The 24120-nt window shown below is 40.9% G+C and overlaps 1 protein-coding gene across 2 annotated transcripts in view; it reads left to right on the forward strand.

Moving 5' to 3' along the window:
* Positions 1-24120, forward strand: part of LOC149087081 (uncharacterized) — a 76221-nt gene that overhangs the window by 26097 nt on the left and 26004 nt on the right. For both annotated transcript variants that reach the window (XM_089231313.1, XM_089231312.1), the window contains exon 2: positions 1285-9549. In XM_089231313.1, coding sequence (XP_089087439.1) covers positions 1377-9545 — 8169 coding nt within the window. In that variant the 5' untranslated portion in view covers positions 1285-1376 and the 3' untranslated portion in view covers positions 9546-9549. The remainder of the gene's footprint in view (positions 1-1284; positions 9550-24120) is intronic.

Consider the following 24120-nt stretch of genomic DNA (forward strand, 5'->3'; position numbering starts at 1 on the left):
ATGTTTCGGGAAAGTTATAAATCGTTTGCACCTTCTCATATGGTACATTGGGTTCATCAAAAACATATTTTTCTTATTTCATTTCGCGTTGGTCCTATAAAGGCACTCGTGACTAAATCTTCACTGGGAAGTGTAAGTGCAAGCATATTAAGGTTATTAAAAATTAAATTACAGTATTATAAAAATTACGGCTTTCGTTTAGTACAATTATTTGTACTGAAGAGTAGTTCGTGGAGTACAATTATTCAATCCTTACAATTCACTCATGGTTGGAAAAATTGATGGCAGATGGCAGCACAACACATAACAAGCATCAAACCGAAGCAAACTTCACGTTAGGTTCACAACACGTACACGCACGTTAGAAGTTCCGTAGAGGAATTTGTACGAGGTGCCTGTGCGGTTAGGTAGTATTCGTTCAATATTTTTCAGAAGTTTGAATAAATGTCTAATTTTCAAAACGAACACTGACTTATCGCTCTATATAATGTTTCCTATCAAGTATCAACAATACACGTTTGGCTTTGATCATTCAGGATCCCTAATGCAAAGATTTGCCCAAACCCTTTTTCCAGGATACAAGTCTTACTGTGAGTCCAATCAATTAACCACTCATCTGGCCACTCAATTTCTAGGTGTGCTACCCACGCGGTTCCCCTTTTTATGCAGATTCGTGCGCATTTTTTCCTCTCTTTTTTTGGAAGTTTGAAAATACATTTTTTGATTGAATTTTTTTTATGTGTGAATACATTGAAACGCTGGGGGGGGGGGGGCAAAGCGTCTTCTAGATACGAGTAGGGGGTAGATACCCCCCTACGCGTATAGCTAGCCCATACATGCATATATACTACAGCCCATGACCCCGACGACATCCTTCGCAAATCTAATGATGTCCATAGAAATGAACTATTGCTTAGGCAAAATGACGGACATTGAACAGACTATGAAATTTTAATTAATAAGTGCATTTGATCAGCGGGCGTTAACAGGACTAACATATGCGCATACCTACAATATCTATATGCCCATACTATATGCAATAACTATATGCACATACTATATGCAATAACTATATGCACATACTATATGCAATAACTATATGCACATACTATATGCACATACTATATGCAATAACTATATGCAATAACTATATGTAAATGCATACAATATCAAATTTTAGTTCACGGCCAGATTATTGGCAGGAAACGAACTGACGTGTTGTGGTTATAATCACCTTGATTATATCTAATTAACTGAATGTCAATTTTTGTTCTAATTCGACAGGAAGAAAAGCATAAAGACCCACATTAAAGAGAGAGAAGCTGGAAACACCCTAAAATGGCGAATCCCGAAGAAGAGACTGGAGGATAACTAGCATGGTTGACGGCCTGGCTCCGAACGTCGCCTATCTGCCGGTCGCTGCTCTGGCCGCCTTGACAGCTGCGCTGGTCACCCTGGTGTTGGCGGTTAGCGCCTGGAAGAAGTCAGCGACGACTGGAGACAATTTGGAATCCGAGCGATCCTCATCATCCAGCGGAAGGCGGTGCAGCGACGAACGAACCGACTCGAACGACTCCCTGTTCTGCAACAGAGGCGAAGAGGATGACAGGGACTCATTAGAATCCGATCCTCCAAGTCATTTATCCAAGTCTCGATCCGATTCCTTCAGCGATTCGAGAAGCAATGGAGTGAGGCACCGGGACATCAAAAATCAGCCCGAAGGCTCGAACACCGAGAGCGACATAGCAGCTAGAACTGCAGCAGAAGGAGGGAAGCTTGTGCGTGAGAAAGCCCCTCCTACGGATTCTGAAGGCTCTATTTTCCAAAAGAACGAATGTCATGGCACGGAGGAACAACCGAATACAACTAAAGCCGAAATGCCCGCTGAACAGAAATGCGCGCCGGAAAATGCCGATCCAAGCGAAAAGCACGCTTTAGATATTTCCCAAGAGCTAGAAACGCATTTCGCTGATTCAGCAATAGCTAAGATAACAGCGGGTTTGGACTCGGTGTTGTTTACTCAGCTTACGGACGATCACGAGCCGATCACCTCAGCTGGAAACGCAAACCGGGCCGTGACCGCCGAGTCGACCCCGGAGGTGGATGGAGATGACGACGATGAAAGCTTGAAGCTCAATGACGACAAATACTCAACTTGTAGAGGGTACGAATCTCGTATTTCTGAGGACAAAAATCTCGAAGATGAGGAGGAGTCATTCGTAGAAACGTCTCACTCTGGGATTCCCCGTCATTCAGACATGGCAGCTGGAGATTGTGGTCCAATCAGTGATTTAAACTGCGGAACAATCAATGGATCTCGGGATTTCGCTGATTCACTGAACAGCGAGGAAATATTCGGTACCCCTTCGGATAAAAAAGACTTTAATGACAACCTTCAAGGGTCTTGTCACGATGGGACAGCTATGATCAATGGATTTGAGTGTCTTGATAATCACATATGTGCTGACCAAAGCCCACTCGGTTCTGATATGTCCGGAGTGAAACATGTAGAATTAATCCATGAGCAATTAACTGCACCGCCCGAATCTCAAGAATCGATGACTGGGCTGTCTTCTAATGTCCCGGAGGATTCCTTCGAAGATCTGAAAAGTTGGTCTACTACAGTAGAAACCCTGCTCAAATCTACATCTTCCTCTACGAATGAAAATGTTTCATTCAAAGGAACCGAAATCACCAGAAATGGCTGTAACCATGAAACCGATAGAATTATTAATGACATCGATGATGCCTATTTCCATCAAGATTCGAAGCGTAATGTCGAATCATCTGAGGTGATTGAGTTCGGTTCGGAGGACAGTGCTCCTGTTGAGATCGATCCAGTTGATGGATCCGCAGAGGTCGTTAGGGATTTCGCAGATGTTAGTGGCGATGGTGATCCGCTCGACCGGCATTCGATCAAAAACGAATCAGACATGGTGTTTTTCCGATACGCTAGCGTTCAGCACCGTGAGAGAGACCATCTAACGACTGGAGAAGCGGAAAACTTATCGATGCCAGCGAACTTGAGATTGATCGATATCGATGTCGCGATGGCATTCTCTACTGAAAATGAAACCAAACGGACAAACGACGTCGATACCGATCTCGTTGATTCGTCGGAGCCGTCCAACGACCAGAACAATAACGAAGTGGTACTGGATTCAGGACGCATTCATCAAGAAATCCGGGTGGAGGATCCAAATACTTCACAGCCATTACAGGAGGTCGAAGATTCTAACGGCAACGGTTTATTACAGCATGAAGAGGACGAGGAGAGAGATGGCACCTGCTGTGAGGATACCAAAGAAATGTCGTCGAAGGTATCAGAGCATGAGGGCAGAGACGACACGCACGTTGAATGCTCCGCGCTAATTTTGCAAGACACTGCAGAGCAATTAACGGTAAGGAGGACAGATCCCGCCGGCGAGAGATCGATATCGCATGAGATTTCCGGTGCCACCGCTGCTGATGATGATGTATCCGATCAAAGGATCTCCCATCCTCCGTCAAGCCTCCTCGACAATTCTGAGGTGACTGAGACTGCTAACTCAGATAATACGCGAGCGCATCTTATCAGCAGAAGCGATAGAGCGGATAATATTATGACGACTCTGTCAGTGCGTTCGCCGCCGCTGCTTCAAAACAACGCAGGTGCAGTTTTGGATTCCTCACAGAAAAAAAAAGGAAATGATGATGGTGATGAGGCAACAAACAATCCACCGCCGTCTACCGCTACTTCTGCCTCAGTGAATCAGTCGCGTCCATTCGTGATAACCGAGGGAACAAGAGGAGGAGGAGGAGAAAGAACAGAGCCTGCAGTTATTATTATTGCAAACGATGATTTGGATTCTGCATGCGTCGATTCATCGCCGACGACGTCGTTCGAAATGCATGAGGAAGCAACTCAACCAACAAACAATAGGCAAAAAGTAGTAATAGAAGACGCCGTTTTCAGCTGTTTGCCTTCTCCACCTTGTGACGTCACCGCAGCAGCAGCAGAAAAATCGACAGAGTTTGCTGCCGTTGAAGAAGCGACCGCAGAGCAGGACGGGAAAGCCGCCACATCGGTTCAAGGGTCGCGTCGTGATCACCTGATAGGGAAAACCGACCTCGAAAAAACGCATTCAAAGCAAAGACTGCAACTAGACGAAGGTTGCTGTTGTTATTATCATGAGGAAAGTGGTGATGGTGGTAGTGGAGACTGCGACCGATCTGTTACCGTATCACCTGCGCCGCGTTACGCCACAAGCGGATGCATACAATTATCCCCGATGATGTCGGATTCGGGCAGATGCAATGGTCACGACCAAACAACGGCGGTGGCAACGGCAGCAGCTACACACACACCCGCGAAAAATCCGTCAGAAGGGTTGGAACGATTGGACGAACTGGTCGATCTATTAACCCATCTAGCCAACGACGGAGCTGGTGGAGATGGCCGTTTCGCGGCGACCCATGACGATGTTGTTACTGGTGTCCGCAGGGATGCCGAGAACGGTGAAGTTCAGAGTTATTCTGAAGTGAAGGTCCGCTCCTGTCAACAATCGTTTGTCGTCCACTCGAGCAGGAGCAGCTCTACGAACGACTACAACGAACTCACGTTCCATCAGCTGAAGAGCGAGGATCTGAGCTCCCCGGTTTTGGACAATTATAGCGTCGAGCTCGACGAAGTGCTGAACACCACGCATTCCTCGTACAACGCGGATATTTCCAACAACTATCTGGTCAGTGATGAGTCGACGACTGGGAGCTATCCCACGGACACCAGTGTTTATGTGTCTTCGGAGCAGCACGATGATTTGACAAGCACGTACGAGAACAGCGACGTGTTGGACGCCTACACGACTCGCAGCTCTTACTTCGACCACGGCTGCGACTCGTCGGAGAGGACGGAACTCCTGTCGATCGACGAATCCCTGGGTTCTGCTGTTTCACCGACGGAAAACGAATTTTCACTCGTAGAGGTCATTGGGAATCTCAAACACGATGGCCAGTCGAATAAGCAAATCGTCGAAGACAATATCAGGCCCGTGGAAGAGCAACAGCAACGAGACGGAGACGGTGCCTCCAACAACAACAACAGGGAGCTCGTTCTGAAAAGCCTCAAGGCTCTGACATTAAAGCTCAAGGTATCGGGTGGCAGCGCAACGCCGGACATTTCCGCTGCGGTATCACCATCTGCTAACAGTGACCACACGACGGTGTCCGTCAGTGAATTCGCCACCGATTCGAGTGGGGTTCTGGTCAAAATCGGAGACCGTTCAGAGGACAGCGTATCTTCCAAGATGTTCGATGTCGACTCCCCGAGACGGCAGAGGTTGTTGAAACTCCTCGAACGCGACCAGGAGCGACAGATGAGACTGAAAGAGCTGTCCGAATTCCGACGGGAGAACGGACATAAGGCTCGCGGTAGTTCACCTAAAGATAATGATGAGTCCGGGGATACATTAAGGGCTCTCGAATCGGCTATTGGTCACGTTGAAGATATTATAGGCCGTAAAGAATCGTCTTTCGCGCACACGTTCGCCACTACGTGCGACCTGAACGACAACGAGCTGCAGTTCACCTCCATCGAGGACCGGATGACCATAGACACTGGGAGACACGTGTTCCGCGACCAACTGGACATTACGAATCGACACAAAGTGAATCGTTTGGACGACGAAGAGGGTCGTCAAACCTCGCAAAATCGTTGTGTGGACAGCACTCTCGTCGACGGTCAGCTGGTGGTCAAGAACTCCCACGAGATCAATACGGATATCGATCGGTATTATTACTCGTCGGAAATCAGCATAGAACGCGCGGACGCGGATGATAACACGGAAGTGATTTACGACAGCGTCTTATCTCAACGAGAAAGAGGAGGAGGAGGAGGAGCGCCGTTAAGTAGCATCGAAGATAAATTCCGTCAGAAAATAGAGATTAAAAAATGCGAGAAGGTTTCGTCTCAGTTTCCTGACGATAGATGGCGGTGCGCGTCGGGCTCGGATGCTGCCGAAAATGGGATGTTGATCCGCAGAGGCGAAAACCGGTCGACGCCACCGCCACCACTGCGGAGAAAGATGGAGCGGGAGGAGAAGGAGAGAGGAAGAGAAGAGGAGGAGGAGAGTAGAGAGACTCCGAATAATAGCCGAACTGTTCACGAACATCACTTCGGAGAAGCCGAGCTCTGCGAAACAGCAACAAAAACATCCGAGAGCGGCGGCGCCGAGTGGCGCTGCTCCTGTGACGTCACAGACCGCCTCATCCAATCGCGGTCGCGCTCCGACGGAGAAGAGAGAGCTCCGAGAGAACCTCGATCATTCAGTGATGATGATTTAACGCCGCCGCAGCAGCCTCTCGCAATGGAGAACGGTGGTACCGATATGGATCCTACGACGATCCAATCTCCACCACCGAACGGATCAAGTATTATTTCTCCTATCATCACGACGACGACTAACAGCACACCATCGAAGACTCCTACACCTACAAAAATCAAGAACCTACGGTTCAAGCTCGATCCGGATATATACGACTTGCCTTCCGAAAATGGATACGAGGACGACGAATACAACAGGAGGCCCAACTGGAGGAAACAGACAAAATACAACACTTTTTCGGCCTTGGACTTGGGTAAAAATAAGGAACCCGTCAAAGTGGTGTCGGTCCGAACCAGTGTCGTACCGGGTGGACAGAAGATGGTCGTGAAACCGGTGTGCGTGTCCGAGGGACAGAGGACGACGACGAACGGTCGAGTCGATGATTCTAGGATAACCGTGAAACATTTGGATATCGATCTGAGGATTAGGCTCGAGACGGAAGATAAAAATAACCAGCAGGAGTTCGTCGTCTACGACTCGAAGAAGGACAACAAAACCAAGTCGTCACCGGAAGGTCAGGCCACGAGATGTTACATTTCCAACGTTTCGCCGGCCCAGAGCAAACGCCGGTCGCCGGTGCCCGACTTTTGGAACCAGTCGCTGTCTCCGGTGTCCGAGACGTGCGACTTCATGCCCTCGGCGGGAGATTCTAACGGTACTGGGTCCCAATCCAGTTTTGATTCCGGCGAGAGAAACGTCCACTGGAGCCCGGAGAATTCGTGCCGGTCGACAGACGTCAGCAGGGACGAATCCTTCAGCAGCGTGGATGATGGTGGTGACAATCAGCTGTACACAAACGGTCACGGCAGGGCCGAAAATGCTAGTTACTACTCCGAGGACGAACCGATCCCCTTCAAACCGTGCCAACAGAAAAACTGTGGTGTGAAGGAGAATGGTGATTCTAATGCTGTTCCAGGCGGGCCGTTCACGAGCACGCCCTCCAGGCCCTCGAGCCTGGCGCTAAATAAATACAGGAAGCACGTTCAGTTGCCGCGTAAGAAATTCGTTCCGGACCCGGAAGCCATCGAGAGGATTACCGGATACAAAGCGGCCGAGGAGAAGTCCATCACGAAGCCACCGCTACCACCAGTGATCAGGTCCTTGTCTTCGAACAGGATCGGGTCCGGCAATTCCAAGACCCGCATAGAACAGCTGCGGAAGAGGTATCTGGATTCGAAGTCGCTGATGGCTGCCCAGAGGGCAGACGGCAGCTCGAAGTTCGAAGAGTTCCTCAATCGCGCCCAGGAGGACAGGGCGAAACTGATCACCAGCACCCCGGACCTGGCTGCTTTCGAGGCGGCCGTCAGGAGCCAGTGGTCGAAGGCCCGGAAACAGGGCGAGAACGGACTGAACGGTAAGGAAAACTCTCCACCCCCACATGGTCAGACGACTCAGGCAGAAGTCGCAGGAGACATTGACGCGGGACGGTGCGGAACGCCTGATGAAGTCTGGCTGAGCTACGTTCAGTCTCTTAGACGGCAGCTGAACCGCAGGAGCCAAAGTCTCAGTTATCTCGAGACGGACATCGATGCTTTCTTGGCTGACGACAAGTACACGAGTACGGCCACCTTGGAGCCTGCCAACTCCACCCAGAGCCTCGCCGTACCTTGTACTAAAGAGCATCGTATCGGCCTGCCCATTGATGAGTCAGGTCGTACCAAATCGGAACACGAATTGAGAATCGAGAGGTCCCTACAGAACCTGACGGTACCGGAATGGTACAAGCACTCTCAGAGGCCCAAAACGGGATTCATATTGGAGAAAAAGACGGACGAGAAGAAAGGTTGGGCGGCAGTGAAATCGCTGACGTCCTCGACGTCCAGCCTGTCGTCCGCGGGCACTAAACCCAAGAGGCCGACGGCGAGGTCATTGAGAAGTTCCAGGGAGAATCTCCAGTGGTCGAGGGGTTCCTCTTCCCCGGCCAGCGCCGACAACTCGTATGGCAACCGGTGGGGAAGAACGCATAGCGGTCCCGTCTTGTCTTTGGCCGTGGCCAAAGCGTTCAGGGAGCCCTATCTCGGATGGAGGACTCGGACCCCGAGTTCCTGCGCTTCACCCTCGCCACAACCGGACTTCTCACCTCCGTCGTGGGTCGTGATGGACAACAACACGGACCGTAGCGACACGCCCCTCACTTCGGACCTACAGGCCATGGACGAGGAGGAGGACGAGGACAACGGTTTTTCGTTCGAAGGGGAGGACGTACTGGAGACTGCGAACACGTCCAGTCTCCTGCAGCAAGGGAAAGTGAAGGACGAATCTCCGACACCTCATTCCGCGGACGACACCTGCGAGGACGTCATAAACATTTCCATGGAGACGTGCGACGCGCCGCAGATGATCAACTGTCATGACGACTCCAAGATGCAGGACCTCCACAACGAGGACACCTGTGACGACATCAAGAACATAACGATGGATACCTTCGAACTCGTGCCACCGCCTTCGGACGAACCGAAGCTGTTTCTGTTGTCACCAGTAGGTGACGATACCAGTGACGACATACTCAATATTTCCACTGACACTTCGTCCCACATGAACCACCGCCAAGTGACCAACGAGGTTCACCTGAACGGCGAGTCCATTATCGTGGTCACCGAAAGCACCGGTCAGGAAATCGCCAGCATTCACACGGACAACAACTCTGACGCGTGCATGGTGACCTACCCGGTAGTGAACGGTGGTGGTGGTTCGCGTTCCGGTAGCACGTCGCCCATGCAGCAGGACTGCACTACTTCCGCCTCGGACTCTCAGGTAGCCGAACCGAAGATCAAGGAAGCCAAGGAACGTTCCAAGTTCGATCCCAAGAGGAAGCGCTACTCCTACAACCGCAGCATCTACCAGAACGAACTGGACGGGGTGGTCAAGGCGTCGAAGGGTCAGCACCAGTTCGGTGAATACGGCGACACCATCCATCACGAGGAAGTGGTAGTCGGAGGACTTCATCAAGACGGTGGCAGCACACGCTCGCTTCCGGCTGCAAACCACGACGGCAAGAGCGGAAACAATGTGATCTGGATCGAGTCCTCTTTCGTGGGATCGAGGACCACGACGTCCATCATGGTGATGCCACCGGAACGCAATCACAAAAGCAAGACGACCACTACCGGCAGCAATGGATGTTGCAGGGGCGGCAGCACCGGAAGCAGCAACTCTTCGGTTGGGCGACCGGCTTCACGATAGAAGAGTGAGTACCAATTAATTGCTAGTCATATTTGCTAACCATTGACACCTATATTAATTAAATTACCTGGGGCTGTAGTTCCCAACCTGATTACCACTGGGACCTCTGCATCCGGGAGCTGGGCTCCTAGACTGGAATCATAAGGATAATTTGTTCGTTAGCCTGATGTCCATTAGGTTAGTGTTTTTCAATTATTATTCAACAGAAGACTCCCTTCGTCAAACCCCGAAGAAACCAAGAATCCCAAGCACTCAAAACCACCAGGGGTTATCTTCACCATACCATGGGCCCCCGGAGACAGGGAAGAAGCTGTAATGTAGCCTATGACCAAGAGATCGATTTTTTTAGCTTTTTTTACACTAAATTTACTGAAAAATCGATATAAATAGGAACTAAGCTCGAAGTCTTATCTCAGAGCAGGGATTGACAAATCGGAAAGAAGTTAAGCGCCAGCTGAATTTCTTGGCAGCCAAGGATATTTTTTCTTTCGAAAAGTTTTTCCAGGAAAAACAGCCAAAATAATTTTTTTAGGCTTTTTCAGGTCTTGGTGATCTTTTCCTATGTTGGCGGAACGAAATAAATTCCAAAATTTTTGGGTTGACCTCAGAGAGACGGAGTGAGAGCGATTCCATTATAGTCATCAAAAATAGAAAATTTCACAGGCGCTAACTCGAATTTTCCCATTTTCGCCATGGTGACTTGGAGTTGGAGCCCAGGATTTGTCAATCCCTGTATTAGAGGGTCAACCATATTGAAATATCCTGGCCCAGGTAGGCTACCCGTACCAAGATGCGAGGAGCCCTTATATTTAGATTCAAACCTGTACAATCAATAAATCAGAGACTGATCAAAATCATCACTGATAATCACCACATCATCACCGCGATTGCATCAGACTCGTATGAGTAAAAAAAGAAAGATTGATAAAATTGATCTAAATACTACTTTAGATCAATTTTTCGCAACCTTTTATTCCCCCCCCCCCTCCCTGGACCATATTTTCTTCTTATGGTTCCTTGTTTTAACCACGACCCACACCCCTCTTCCAGGAACGAGATCCTTTCTACTTATCAAATTTATTTTTCACAATAAAAAAAATGGAATTTTTTTTTTTCTTTTTTTGCAAATACGGTTGGTCTCCAGACCCTTTGGTGAGAATTTAGTGAGCTTGCCTCTTGCCCGAGTTATATACAGGGCTGTTTCAAAATAATGGAACGACGAGCATTATGGGGGACACGGTGCTTGGCTGGAACAGCTTACATATTTACTTTAGTACTAAATCTTATCATGTTGGTTCCCCGTGGATACGAAGCCCCTGGTAATACCCCATAGGCGGTGATAGACTTGAAAGTCTGGTAGGGCACGATGATGATGATGTCAGTTCATATACTGTATACGCATATACATTAGATCAGTCGACTCCACCTTTGACGCTGGGGTGGGGGGACAATGCCTCCCCCCGTATCTCCGCCCATGTAATGCCCGGACTGGGACAATTTTGCTAGATTCTGACTGAAGTCACGAGTTTTCTTCCCGTATTTCACTTCAAATATCGATTTCCTCTGATCGATTTTTTTTTCACAGCTCTCTGTGGCTTCCTTAAACAGACCTATCATGGTTTCCTTCAACTTGACTTCCACTTATTCCCCCCCCCCCCAGAACAGGGGTCTCAAACCTTTCATGCACGGCGGGCCAAATTGAAAAATTCCCACGAAGCCCGCGGGGCCACCAACTCGTGTAATTTAGTGACACCTTAATAGAAGGGACCCAATGTGGGAACCCCGAGTTAAACAGGGGCAAAAACAATTAAAAACTTTTATTTATTCTAAAATTATTGCTCTTTTTGTTAACTATCAACTTTGATTAGTTCTGAAATAATTTTTTTTCACTAATTCTGAGAGAGAGAGAGAGAGAGAGAGAAAACGTTTTTGAATAATTACGAACTGTAATCATTTTACGATTCTGTAATCATTAAAATGCGTAATTCTGGAATTATTTTTCTCCTCAATGTATCTTGAAATCATTTCTTCCAATAATTATGCAATTACTCTTTTTATTGGGGGTTTTGCGAAATAATTTCTCTTTTTTCACTTATTCTGAAACTATTCGTTTGAAAAATTCTAAAAATTATTTCTTTCAATAATTCTGAATTTCCATCAATTCTGTAAAGATTTCTTTCATTAATCCGAGTTATCATCAATTTGTTCCGTAATTATTTCTTTCATAGATTTCAAAATTATTTCTCTCTCAATTCCGAAATACTTCATTAATTCTAGATTTAATTGTTTTCTAATGTTTCAATCGTTTTCTGAGAATGATCGACGGGGGCCACAACAAAAAGCTCCGAGGGCCGAATGTGGCCCGTGAGCCATGCGTTGAAGAGTCCTTGTCCTAGAACAGTGTTTCTCAACCCTTTCTGAACCCAAGGACCAGTAAAAAGTCTGAAACAATTCGACGGACTACTTGCGTCCCGTATCACGGGACATTTCTGTATTTTTAGTTGTTTTGAATTTCTTCTTATATATTTGTCCCGTTTTTTCTCAATGATGTTTATTTAAATTTATAATGTCCACTAAAATCATTAATTAACAATGTTTTTATGGCTTATGATAATTTTGGCTATAAATACAAATATTCATCTCACATTGCCAGGTTAAACTGCTTTTTCTTCAATTTTTCAGCAATTTTAACAACAATTCGGGATTTTGCTGACTTATGACAACGTTTTTAAAGACAGTTGATGACGTCCCGTATTTTACAGTAATCGAGTCATTTGAATGTTTTTTCCCGTCAAATTTTTGTTTACTGCGATTTGCAGTAATTGCGTTTTAAACTGTGAAATCGCATTTTTGGGCCACAAATTAGTAATACCCCGTATTTAGGATCGCAATTTTTTTTCGCATTTTCCTTGATAAAGTAAAATTAACCTAAGTATAAAGGTACAATTTTTATTTGTGGATCCGTATGGATATTACTATAATATCAATTACAACAATTTATTAATTATTGAAATCCAGTTAGAAATGAATTATCAAGTTTGCCTGTGCTGACCACCTACGCCATCGTCACGGACCACCTCTGGTCCGCGGACCATAGGTTGAGAAACGCTCTCCTAGAACATCCCAGGACCACAAGGGTTGAGAACCACTGCTTTAGATCAGCGGTTCTCAACACTTTTTGACTCGCGGAGCCCTTTTCAGTATATAATTTCTATGGCGGAGCCCTGTTTGATACGAGGAGCCCTTTTTTTTTTTGTACATAATTTTTATGGCGGAGCCCTGTTTGACTCGAGGAGCCCTTTTTTGTACATAATTTTTATGGCAGAAACCTTGTAGGCCTCTCTTATTTACTTATCTATCAAATCTACTGATTCATTTAATTTTCCTCGAGTCAAATCGAAGTGGCTTCATGTGAATATGAAAGGTGCACATGAAGCCCTTGGCGCTCCGCGGAGCACCAGCTGAGAACCGTTGCTTTAGATGAATGTTATTAATATTATTTTTGTAACTAATTTCACTGTAAAGTCACACTCGCCCACTAGGGCCAACACGCTCTATATCTACATCTCTAACAACGTTAGGGCTCGTCAAAAATACCGGCCTAGGAGTCTCTACTTGAAAATATCGGGGACCCTGAATCCGTATAGAAATAAGAGGAATCCAAGAATGAGGTCTTGCCCTTTGCGTTTTTTTGTATACCCTTTTCCTCTCTCTCTCATACTATTTATTATTCCGTATCAAAAGGGTTGAGAAGAGAATGCGCTTTTCTTTTCTATCGTTACGGGTGCTTTGCTCTGTTTCCATTTTTCTCCAACGATAAAGATCATTATCTAAATCGCTTTATACGTATGTAACATACCGTACTGTATTCTGTCTGAGGTAAGTACGTATAAAAAAAAAATATAAAAGAACATGAAGGACATTCCGTTATCATGGGAAAACAACGGATTTTTTTCCCAATGTAGAAAGAATCGCATTTTTTTTTTGTGCACCGGAAGAGAGGAGACAACATTTATTTCTCCATTTTTATTCTAGACCTGGTTATCACGCTAGCAAATGGATTGTTCGGCATTTTCACGAATATGATGTCGTCGCCCCTTTTATTATTATTATTGTTGTTGCTGTTTGCCCATTGTGTGTGTGAGTGTGTGTTGTTTTTTTTGGCTGGGCAAGGTTAAATCATGGATAAAGAACGATTTCGTTTGTTTCTGACGTTTTTTTTGTGAGTGTGTGTGTGAGGAGGGACCTTGGGTACTTTTCTGGTCCTCGTAGAAAAAGATAGCTGGCATTTTTTCTAGAGTCTAAAAATATCTGAAAGCAGATAGGGAATTCGTCTCTATCTCTCGTTTAAGATATTATTTATATGATTTAATTTGGTTTTGAAATTATTTCTCATTGATTCTCTGAAGTTATTCTGAAATTAGTTCTCATTGATTCTGAAATTCTGAAATTAGTTCTCATTGATTCTGAAATTCTGAAATTATTTCTCATTGATTCTGAAATTCTGAAATTAGTTCTCATTGATTCTGAAATTCTGATTCTAAAATTATCTCTCATTGATTCTGAAATTCTGATTCTAAAATTATCTCTCATTCATTCTGAAATTCTGATTCTAAAATTATCTCTCATTCATTCTGAAATTCTGATTCTAAAATTATCTCTCATTGATTCTGAAATTCTGATTCTAAAATTATCTCTCATTGATTCTGAAATTCTGAAATTATTTCTCATTGATTCTGAAATTATCTCTCATTGATTCAGAAATTCTGAAATTATTTCTCATTGATTCTGAAATTATCTCTCATTGATTCTGAAATTATCTCTCATTGATTCTGAAATTATCTCTCATTGATTCAGAAATTCTGAAATTATTTCTCATTGATTCTGAAATTATCTCTCATTGATTCTGAAATTATCTCTCATTGATTCTGAAATTCTGAAATTATTTCTCATTGATTCTGAAATTCTGAAATTATTTCTCATTGATTCTGAAATTATTTCTCATTGATTCTGAAATTATTTCTCATTGATTCTGAAATTATTTCTCATTGATTCTGAAATTATTTCTCATTGATTCTGAAATTATTTCTCATTGATTCTGAAATTATTTCTCATTGATTCTGAAATTATTTCTCATTGATTCTCAAATTATTTCTCATTGATTCTCAAATTATTTCTCATTGATTCTGAAATTATTTCTCATTGATTCTGAAATTATTTCTCATTGATTCTGAAATTATTTCTCATTGATTCTGAAATTTTGAAATTATTTCTCATTGATTCTGAAATTCTGAAGTTATTTCTCATTGATTCTGAAATTCTGAAGTTATTTCTCATTGATTCTGAAATTATTTCTCATTGATTCTGAAATTATTTCTCATTGATTCTGAAATTATTTCTCATTGATTCTGAAATTATTTCTCATTGATTCTGAAATTTTGAAATTATTTCTCATTGATTCTGAAATTTTGAAATTATTTCTCATTGATTCTGAAATTCTGAAGTTATTTCTCATTGATTCTGAAATTATTTCTCATTGATTCTGAAATTATTTCTCATTGATTCTGAAATTATTTTTCTTTGATTTTCGAAATTATTTCTCATTTGATTTTCGAAATTATTTCTCATTTGATTTTCGAAATTATTTCTCATTTGATTTTCGAAATTATTTCTCATTTGATTTTCGAAATTATTTCTCATTTGATTTTCGAAATTATTTCTCATTTGATTTTCGAAATTATTTCTCATTTGATTTTCGAAATTATTTCTCATTTGATTTTCGAAATTATTTCTCATTTGATTTTCGAAATTATTTCTCATTTGATTTTCGAAATTATTTCTCATTTGATTTTGAAATCATTTCTCTTTTAGTAATGAAATGTTTTCTAAAATTAATTTTGAAATCATTTCTTTCACCGATTCTGGAATATATTTCTTTCATTGATGTTTTTTTTCTCCCTTTAATTTGTCCCTTTTTATTTTCTATAAATTCTCTTTCTACAAAAACTATGAAGGAGAACTTTTCTTCGGCGGGCCTCTACAGAAAGATTTGAGAGCAAATTGTGACCCAAGGGGCATACGTTGAAGACCCACTGCTCTATTAAATGCTTAGTGATAGGGCAAGGATTCCCAACCAATTTTGATAATATCCCGGCAATTCCGGTTGGCATCGAAGTGGCTTGAGGTCCAGCAGGAGTGCTGTGGGAGGTGTTTAAAATTTCTAAAGGGTGCCACAAACAAAAAGAAAAAAGGAGTCCATGCAGGACTCCATGCAGAGCCTTTCTTACCAGACGTGGGTTCCGTTGTGAAGATAATAGCGGGGCCAGGTTCGTCTCAACAATTTAGGGGCACAAAAAATGTTCAGGACCCAAAAAATGTTGATGAATTAAAAACAATTGAAAGTAAATTCTGTAGTTCCATCACCAATGAGAATTCAGAATTAATGAAAGAAGTAATTTCAGAATTAATGAAAATTCCAAATAATTGGAAGAAAAAATTTTCAGAATTGACAGAAATTCAGAATTAATGAAAGAAAGAAAAAAGTCAATTGATGAAAATTAAGAATTTACGGAACCACACACATGAAAAATTCCAGAATTGATGAAAATTCAAAATTAATGAAAAAAATAACGTAAGTATTAGTGTGGAAGCCTCTAATAATTTGCCATGGGTGCGGAGCCCCGTGCGACGCCACCTGTCGCACACACATAGTAGTCCATGTTCTAAGCAGGGAGTCACTAACTCTAACGCAGCTAAATATCCAGTAAATCAGATGCACCAATATTCTACCGCATGCAAGTGACACTTTTTCCCATAGAATCTCAGCACGGGTGCCGCAACATAAACATTTCCAATTCTAGTCAGATTCTCAAAGAGTGCCGTGGGCATGAGAAGTTTGAAAACTTTTTGTCCGCAATTTTTTTTTGATTGGTCTAAAAAAGAAAATACTGTGAATATATATTATTTATCCCATTAACACTGAGCGAGAAAGCACGCAATCACAATCAAGGATAAGTATGCTAAATATGAAAGGTTCCTTTGTGAGGGATAAGAGAATAGTTGGCCGTGAAAAAAAAAAAAAAAAAAAAAGCAAATAAGAAAACAAAGCTATGCCTAATCCCCCCTCGAACAGTTTCTGCCTAAAGTATAAAAGAAAAATAAATAAAATAATTAAATAGATAAACATTTACGAAGAAACGATGTTCCAGGAAACGCTGTTGAAGATCTCGCGGAAAGATCTAGTTTTGTTTTTTGGTGGATCCATACTTCTCTTTTTTTTTTGTCCTGAGACTTCTTTTTCTAGAGGAAGGTCAAATATATGTCGTTTAGCATTAAAATAACCAGCACGAGGAAAGGAAAAAAAGAGGAGCTGAACATTTGAGCTGAATATTCTTCCGCTTATCACTATGTCCTTTGTCTTTTAATTTTTTTATTTCTTATTTTTATTTTGGTGAAAGGAAAAGGTTTGTGTGTGTGTGTGTGTGTGTAGTGTATGTGAGATTGCTGTTCTGGAATTTGACCCTGGGCTCGTCTTCTCGCTGCTGTTTTCAGTTAACATTACACCTGTCTGATGCATGCGCAGCCACGAAAGAATTTATTCTTCCTTTCTTTCTTTCCTTCTTTCTTCCCTTCAAAGTCAGTCAAGATACCGAAGTGCGTATTAAAAAAAGATTGCTCCCGTGTCTTTTATACCTACGTATGAGTCACCTGATGAGTGTCTCTGGCAGTCACAGGTATGATGGCGAAGTTTGTTTTGAAAAGATCAAGTGTTCTTTCTCTTTTTTCGGGTGTTTCTCTCTTTTTTTTTGTTTTACTCTTGATGTGTTCTACTGGTTTGGCGCAATCACTGAGTTGGCGCAAGAAGTTTCTTCGCTTGTTTTGTTATAGGTAGGTTGACCACGTTTCGCCACCAACAAATATACGGATTGTTCCTAAAATACACTAGGGCTTGACAAATCGGGGGAAAATTTAGGTGTCAACCAAATATTTTAGGAGCGAGTCAAGCGTATTTCTTCTTTTGCCCAAGCTAGTGATCACACATAGAAAATTCCAGGCACCAATACCGAGTTCTTAGTCGGCATGGTGACCTCGTGTCTGGGATTTGTCCAGTCTCCTGAAACACACTAATCATCCTTAGCAGGGTTGGACAAAGCTCATTTGCCGAGTCGCTATGACGACTAGAAAATCGGTATTTAACGTTTAAAATTTTCTAAATGTGGTTGCTAAATTGGAGAGTCTAAAGGTGACAAAATTTTCCAATTTCATTACGACATGTCTTTCAACGTGGGAAAAGCAAAAGAAAACATTATTTAGGACGTTTTTCTTGAGCAAAGAACCACGCTTGGCTAATAAGAAATTGGGCTGGCGCCTAAATATTTTTTCGATTTGTCAAGGGGTCATTCAGGTATTACGTGAACATCGAGGGGGGAGGGGGGGGGGTTTCGGATTTGCTGACTTTTGATGACAGGGGGGTGGGGGATCGGGGTTTGAAGGTTGCTTACGTCATCAACCACCCCTTTTTGAAGATATGAAATATTCTAAGCTGCTGACGAAAATTTGCTAACGGGGGGGGGGGGGGAGGGAATTTCTGAAAATCTGCTTACGTACTACTTGAATGGCCCCCAAGACCTGATCATTAGCGGGAAAAACAAAATCACCAATAGGTGCAAAATAATGGGACGCAGACTGTATTTACATTTAAGTCGTTCTACAGCGAAATTTACGGACAAAAATCAGAAATGAATTTCCCCGTAAATAATCCACTCTAAACACTGTGCAACAGCTGCACAAAATACAAAAAACCTTCGTAAAAACGCTGCAGCTTCGTATAAAAGCCACCCGTTTTCTTCATTCAAAAAAAAAATATTGACAAATCAAACTAATTTGGTTCGTTTCGTATAAAAGAAAAAAAAAAAATCACAAAATCAATTTCAAGGAAACGTGTATTCACCATCTGGAGATGACTAGAAGCCTACTCGAGAACTATACAGACGATGAAAAGAATTTCATTTCTTTTTTTAACAGCATGAGTGACGCATCCGAGTTCTATACGTTGTTTGGATAATTTTTCTAATTGGAAGTACGGTATGCCCCTAGGATCAACGGTTCACCAGTAAAAGGCAGCAAGGAGAATTATGGAATCACTCTGTAATTAGTAGATTATAAATATGATTCCTTTTTATGGGACTTTTCTGTGTATTTTGGGTGACGCGTAATTTTTTAATGAAATTGTTCTGGTTTTTTTCCGGTGTTTTAAAAAGCTAACTTAATAATTCCCATGCTTTTATAATTAGAAATATAAATATTCAGATTTTCTATGGAATATATTCTAATTCGCAGTAGATTCGCTCCATGAATTTGTTTGTATCACGTTTGTATATTTGAATGAAATTTAACCGTTTCTTTTGAATTAATTGGGGATTCATTTAGGAACGATGAGAAATTTGTTTTTGTCAATTTTTGAAGAAAAAACAATATTATTGACCTACAAAATTGGTCATAAAATATCAAACATATCGAAAAATATTTCCCATGTCGATTTCTGAGGTAAATTAGGAAAATTTCATTTTTCATTATTACTATTCAGTTGCTATGACTATGTGCATTATAAATTATGATAAGTTTTTTTAATGTTTGGTATGTTTCATCGATCTCTTGAGAAACTTTTAGCCAAAAACTGCGAATTAGGTCAAATGAAAGAAATTTACCAAAGAGGCTTCTTTCTCTTAAAAAAGCTATATTAATGCAGTCGAGAGGTAGCTATTTAACATTAGACTGCAGGCATTTTCGAACAGGATTTGAAAAGTGTTACTATATGACAAAGTACCAATGTACGATAAGACAAACATTATCTTTTTTACGGGTAGTGTTATATATTATTAATTATTAGTTGTTTTTCCTTCGTGATGCATGTTTTTATATTGAGTTGCTATATTTTGGTTATATTTGACATCTACATTTTTTATGGTAATCTTTCTTCAGCCACCTAGTTGGGCAATCTGCCCGTTGTGGCCATTGTGTTTGTATTTGCAATTGTATTTTATTTCGATATATGAAGGCCCCAAGCTATATATTAATATATTCAATTAATTATACATATATAACATGATATATAAATCTATCTTAATAAGTAATTTAACATTTTCTATAAAACCCATCTTCTCTCTCAGCTTCTTGTATTCGTATTGCTTTAGTTGTTGCGAATCTTCTCTTCAAAGGCTCCATTTTGGCTCCATTTCGCAATTTTTTGTAAAATGGGAACTTTTTCCTTTGAAAATTATTCTGAGTAAAAGAATTTTCTCCTTTTTTTTCCTTTATTTTCATTAATAGAAAAATTTCCTCTTTTCTCTTATTTTTCCCCGTTAGTCTTGCTCCGGAAGCAGCAATAAAATGGCGCCAAAGTTTATTCTTATAAGAGCCGGTAGAACTTGGAAATATTTGGATCCGATCCAAACGTCTGTCTGATGTTGAGAGATTTTCATGGGTTTTGCCAGAGATCTCTTGTTTTTTTCTCTTGTCTTTTATTCCATCCCGAGTATAAGAATCGTGAGATTTTTATCTTAAATTTCATTTTATCGTTAGTTATAGTCTTTATCTCCGGAATTTTTCTTTCTGCAATTGGCTTATTGCTAACTATTTAACGAGTTTTTCGATCAATAAAATTATTCAGTTTTGTGCTAGGTCTGAGGAAAATCATCTATCCATTTTATGAGAAATCAATTGGTTTTAAGACTAGGGCAATAAAATTTAAATTTGAATTTTATGAGAAATTAAAACTATTTGGCTAGAAAAAGAGGACATTCAAAGAGGATTGGAATTTTCGGGTGTTCATAAAATTGCATGAATAATCAATAAAAAAATTAGGGTAGGCTGTGCCGATACACGGCCGTAAGTTTTTAACGTCTATACGATAATTGTTACAGCATTAAAATTAAGTAAAGCACTGTGAATTTTTTGGATTTCCTTACAAGTCGCTCTATCCTCTAAAATAGTTTTCAATGTTTCAAAAATAATTTATTAGTCATATCTCACGTCATTTTCTGAAAAACTCGGAAATTTCGCAATTTTCGGACCATAATTTTTTTTCAAATGCTCCTTATTGGCTTTTATTTCACACATTTGAATATGTATGTCTGCTTGCTTGTGATGTAGACGAATAAGCTTGAACGTAACATTCTTTTAGAACTTACTAAGGCGAATAAAAAGACACCTCACATAAGGTGGTAGCAAGCCGGAGAAGGGGTCTCAAGCTATACCAATTTTTATGTGTGAAACGACAGTTTACGTGCTCCATGTTCCAGACACACACTAATGTGTTATCCATACTCCTCACTAGAGACTGAATCTTCAACTTCCCAACGAGATCATGACCATTGTCTTCGCATTTGTTGGGCTAAATTTACAGTATTTGGATTTAAGGGGGTCTCATATCTTTTAACATGCTGAAAAACTACATTCCAACAGAAACATCCAATAAAACTAATTGGATATTTCTATTAGAAATAGTATCCAAATACTATTCAACCATTGATTTACATGTATTTCAAATTTTTTTCAAATATTTTTGATTGTATTTGCTGTACTTATATACTAATATATAAAGTTTCACATATCTCTGATACTTAATTTTTTCAGATTTCAGAAATTTTTAAATTTAAAATTTAATTTCAAATGAAATTGAGTCAATGAAATCTGAACCTTCTGCTTCATTTCATGAACTGACTGAACAGTTTCCTTTATTTTGAATTAATTTTTTATTCAATTAAATTGATGTCACGATATTTTATCATGCATGCAAGCTGTTTTTAATGCATTTTTTGGAAAATTTACAAAAAATTATAAATCAGAGATATTTAAAACTTTATAGCAGCAGCATAGGATAGCACATACAATCAAGAGCATGTGTAAAAAATTTGAAATAAATCAATGGTTAAATAATATTTTTAATGAGATATTTAATTAGCGTAGTTTTTCACCATGTTAAAAGGTATGAGCCCCCCTCCCCTTAAAGTCTGACCTATTTTCATGACGCTCAAAAATCATGCCGTTTTATAAGACATATTCACGTTAAAATTTTAAATTTGGTTAGTTTAAATTTGATTTTTCAGTATAGCATTTGTTACGGTGACAATAATAATAATAATTATTATTATTATAAGGGGGGGGGGGAATGGAAGTTCTTATAGCAGGAGTGTCAATGTGTGCAGTAAAGAATGTAAATTCTGCGGTGCATTTCAAAATTTTAATAAAATGTAGAAATAATTATGGCAAAGAGAGAAAATTATTTAAAATTTTTTTTAAATAATTTTTTAATAGTTTTTTCAATAATTTCTTAATAGTTTTTTCCATAATTTCTTAATAGTTTTTTCAATAATTTCTTAATAGTTTTTTCCATAATTTCTTAATAGTTTTTTCCATAATTTCTTAATAGTTTTTTCCATAATTTCTTAATAGTTTTTTCCATAATTTCTTAATAGTTTTTTCCATATTTTCTTAATAGTTTTTTCAATAATTTAATAATTTCTTAATAGTTTTTTCAATAATTTAATAATTTCTTAATAGTTTTTTCAATAATTTAATAATTTACTAAAAAGAGAAACTTATTAAAATCTATGACAGTTGCAAGCTTTGAAAAAAATTATGTTATTGGAGAAAATACAAAAAAATTTAGTATTTATTCAACTCTCAACTGTAACGGGGTAAATTTCTTTAGGTAGAATATACACAGTACAGCCAAAAATTTTATAGCAACTCAATTTTTTGATTAAGGGCAAATTAAAATTTCAATTTTCATATTTACTCATATTTCAAAAGGTTCAACCATTACAACAAAATTATGTTGTCTTTTTTTTCTCTCTGACATTTTTGTTGTGACACCCCGTATGTGACTTGGATTATTGAGTGACCGATTTCGGTCACATTTTGTCCGCGATGTCAACACGCATGACTTGATCCAGTTCGGATCTCGTTGATCGACTGATCTGTCACCGACAGGTTGACAATTCCAAGATTGTTTCTTCTAAACGGGTCGAAACTATAGGAATTGTCCGAGTTGTTCCGGTTTGTTTGGGTAATGCGTTCTCGACCAAGATTGTACCGATCTAAATGCCGGAGTTATATTCCGTGTAAATAACGTATCTATTTGCGGTGTTACATTGTCTTTCCGATGATGAGATGACGATCTGTTCGTGTCCAATACGATTTCCGTGTCGTCCTTGTGTGCTCGAGGGGGAATTTCTATATGCGTGGTCCTTTCCGGACAATGCCATTTAACAATGCGGTCACATGACTCTTCCACGCCACTCCCGATTGTTTGTGGGGGTATCGGCTTTCGCGAAACCGAAACCTTTGTTCGACTATAACAATCGGGTGTACAGTTTCTTAGATACTACGACGCTGCTGCTCCTCCTCCTTGCTCGTCTCCGAAGACTGTAATATTAGTAACTAACGGATTGAATTCTAAATGAACGAGAAAAAACGAGTCGTATATTTGTGTGGTCTGTTTTCTGGTTTCTTGCTAATGATAACGTTTGTATTGAACAGGGGGGATTAAATTCACAAAACCCAGTGTATCAGGGGCCCGTTCTACAACGGGGATGCCCGACATTTTTTTTTTCCGGACTACATCGAGAATAGGAAAAATTGTTTTTTTGATTGTATTGTATTTAAGAAAAAGGGTTTTGCATTGCATTTTGGGTCACATTGGGCGGTAATGAACATGATTTTGCTTGCATCGGATTAAGTAAAGCTGTTTGGTTTGCATTGAGGTAAAAACACTGTTTCGGTTGCGTTGGGGTAAGGTATTTTGGGTGATATTGGGGGGGGGGGGAGGGAGGGGGGGGGGTTAGAAAACTTGTTTTTGGACGCATTAGGGTTTGAAAAATGTTTTTTGATGGAATTGGGATAAAAAAACGTTTTGGATCGCAAGCATTAGGTGGTAAGAAACATGTTTTGGGTCGCATTAAGGTTTAAAAAAAAGTTTTGATCGAATCGGGATTAAAAAAAACATGTTCTGGGACCCCCCATTAGGCAGTAAGAAACACGGTTTTTGGGCAGGGACCTGTCCTTCTTAAATTAAGGCCCTGGGAAAAAGCGAATTTTCGGGGCCTCACCTTATATGCAGTCTTCTTTGAGGCAAAGGCGTATACTGGTGGAATGGACCATTTCGGCTGTGCTTAAAATACAAAAGCAGCCAATTTTGTAGCAATGGAAATTTGTAGGGGCCACTGGTATTGGGTTAAGAAAGAGGTTTCTGGTCGCATTAGGGTAGGAGGAAAACTGTTGTTTGGAGAATTAATTGTTTTAGGTTGCATATTGGCAGGGCCGCAACTAGATGCTTGGTTACCCGGGGCAAGCGCGCATTTTGACGCCCCCTTGTAATGTTGAAGGATAGGTTTCAAAATGAAATTTGCGCCCCCCCCCCCTCGGGTCCAGCGCCCGGGGCACGAGACCCGCCTGCTTCCCCCTAGTTGAAGTCCTGCATATTGGGGTAAGAGTAATCATTTGACCGCACTCGAAGCATAAATAATAGCTGCCAAGTGACTTTGAAGCAAAATTTGACGTTCTAAGTTGAAAA

This window comes from Pholcus phalangioides, unplaced genomic scaffold (genome assembly GCF_987345545.1).
Source record: "Pholcus phalangioides strain wild (caught in Gottingen) unplaced genomic scaffold, Ppha-v1.0 ptg000004l_1, whole genome shotgun sequence".
NCBI classification, from domain to species: Eukaryota; Metazoa; Arthropoda; class Arachnida; order Araneae; family Pholcidae; genus Pholcus; species Pholcus phalangioides.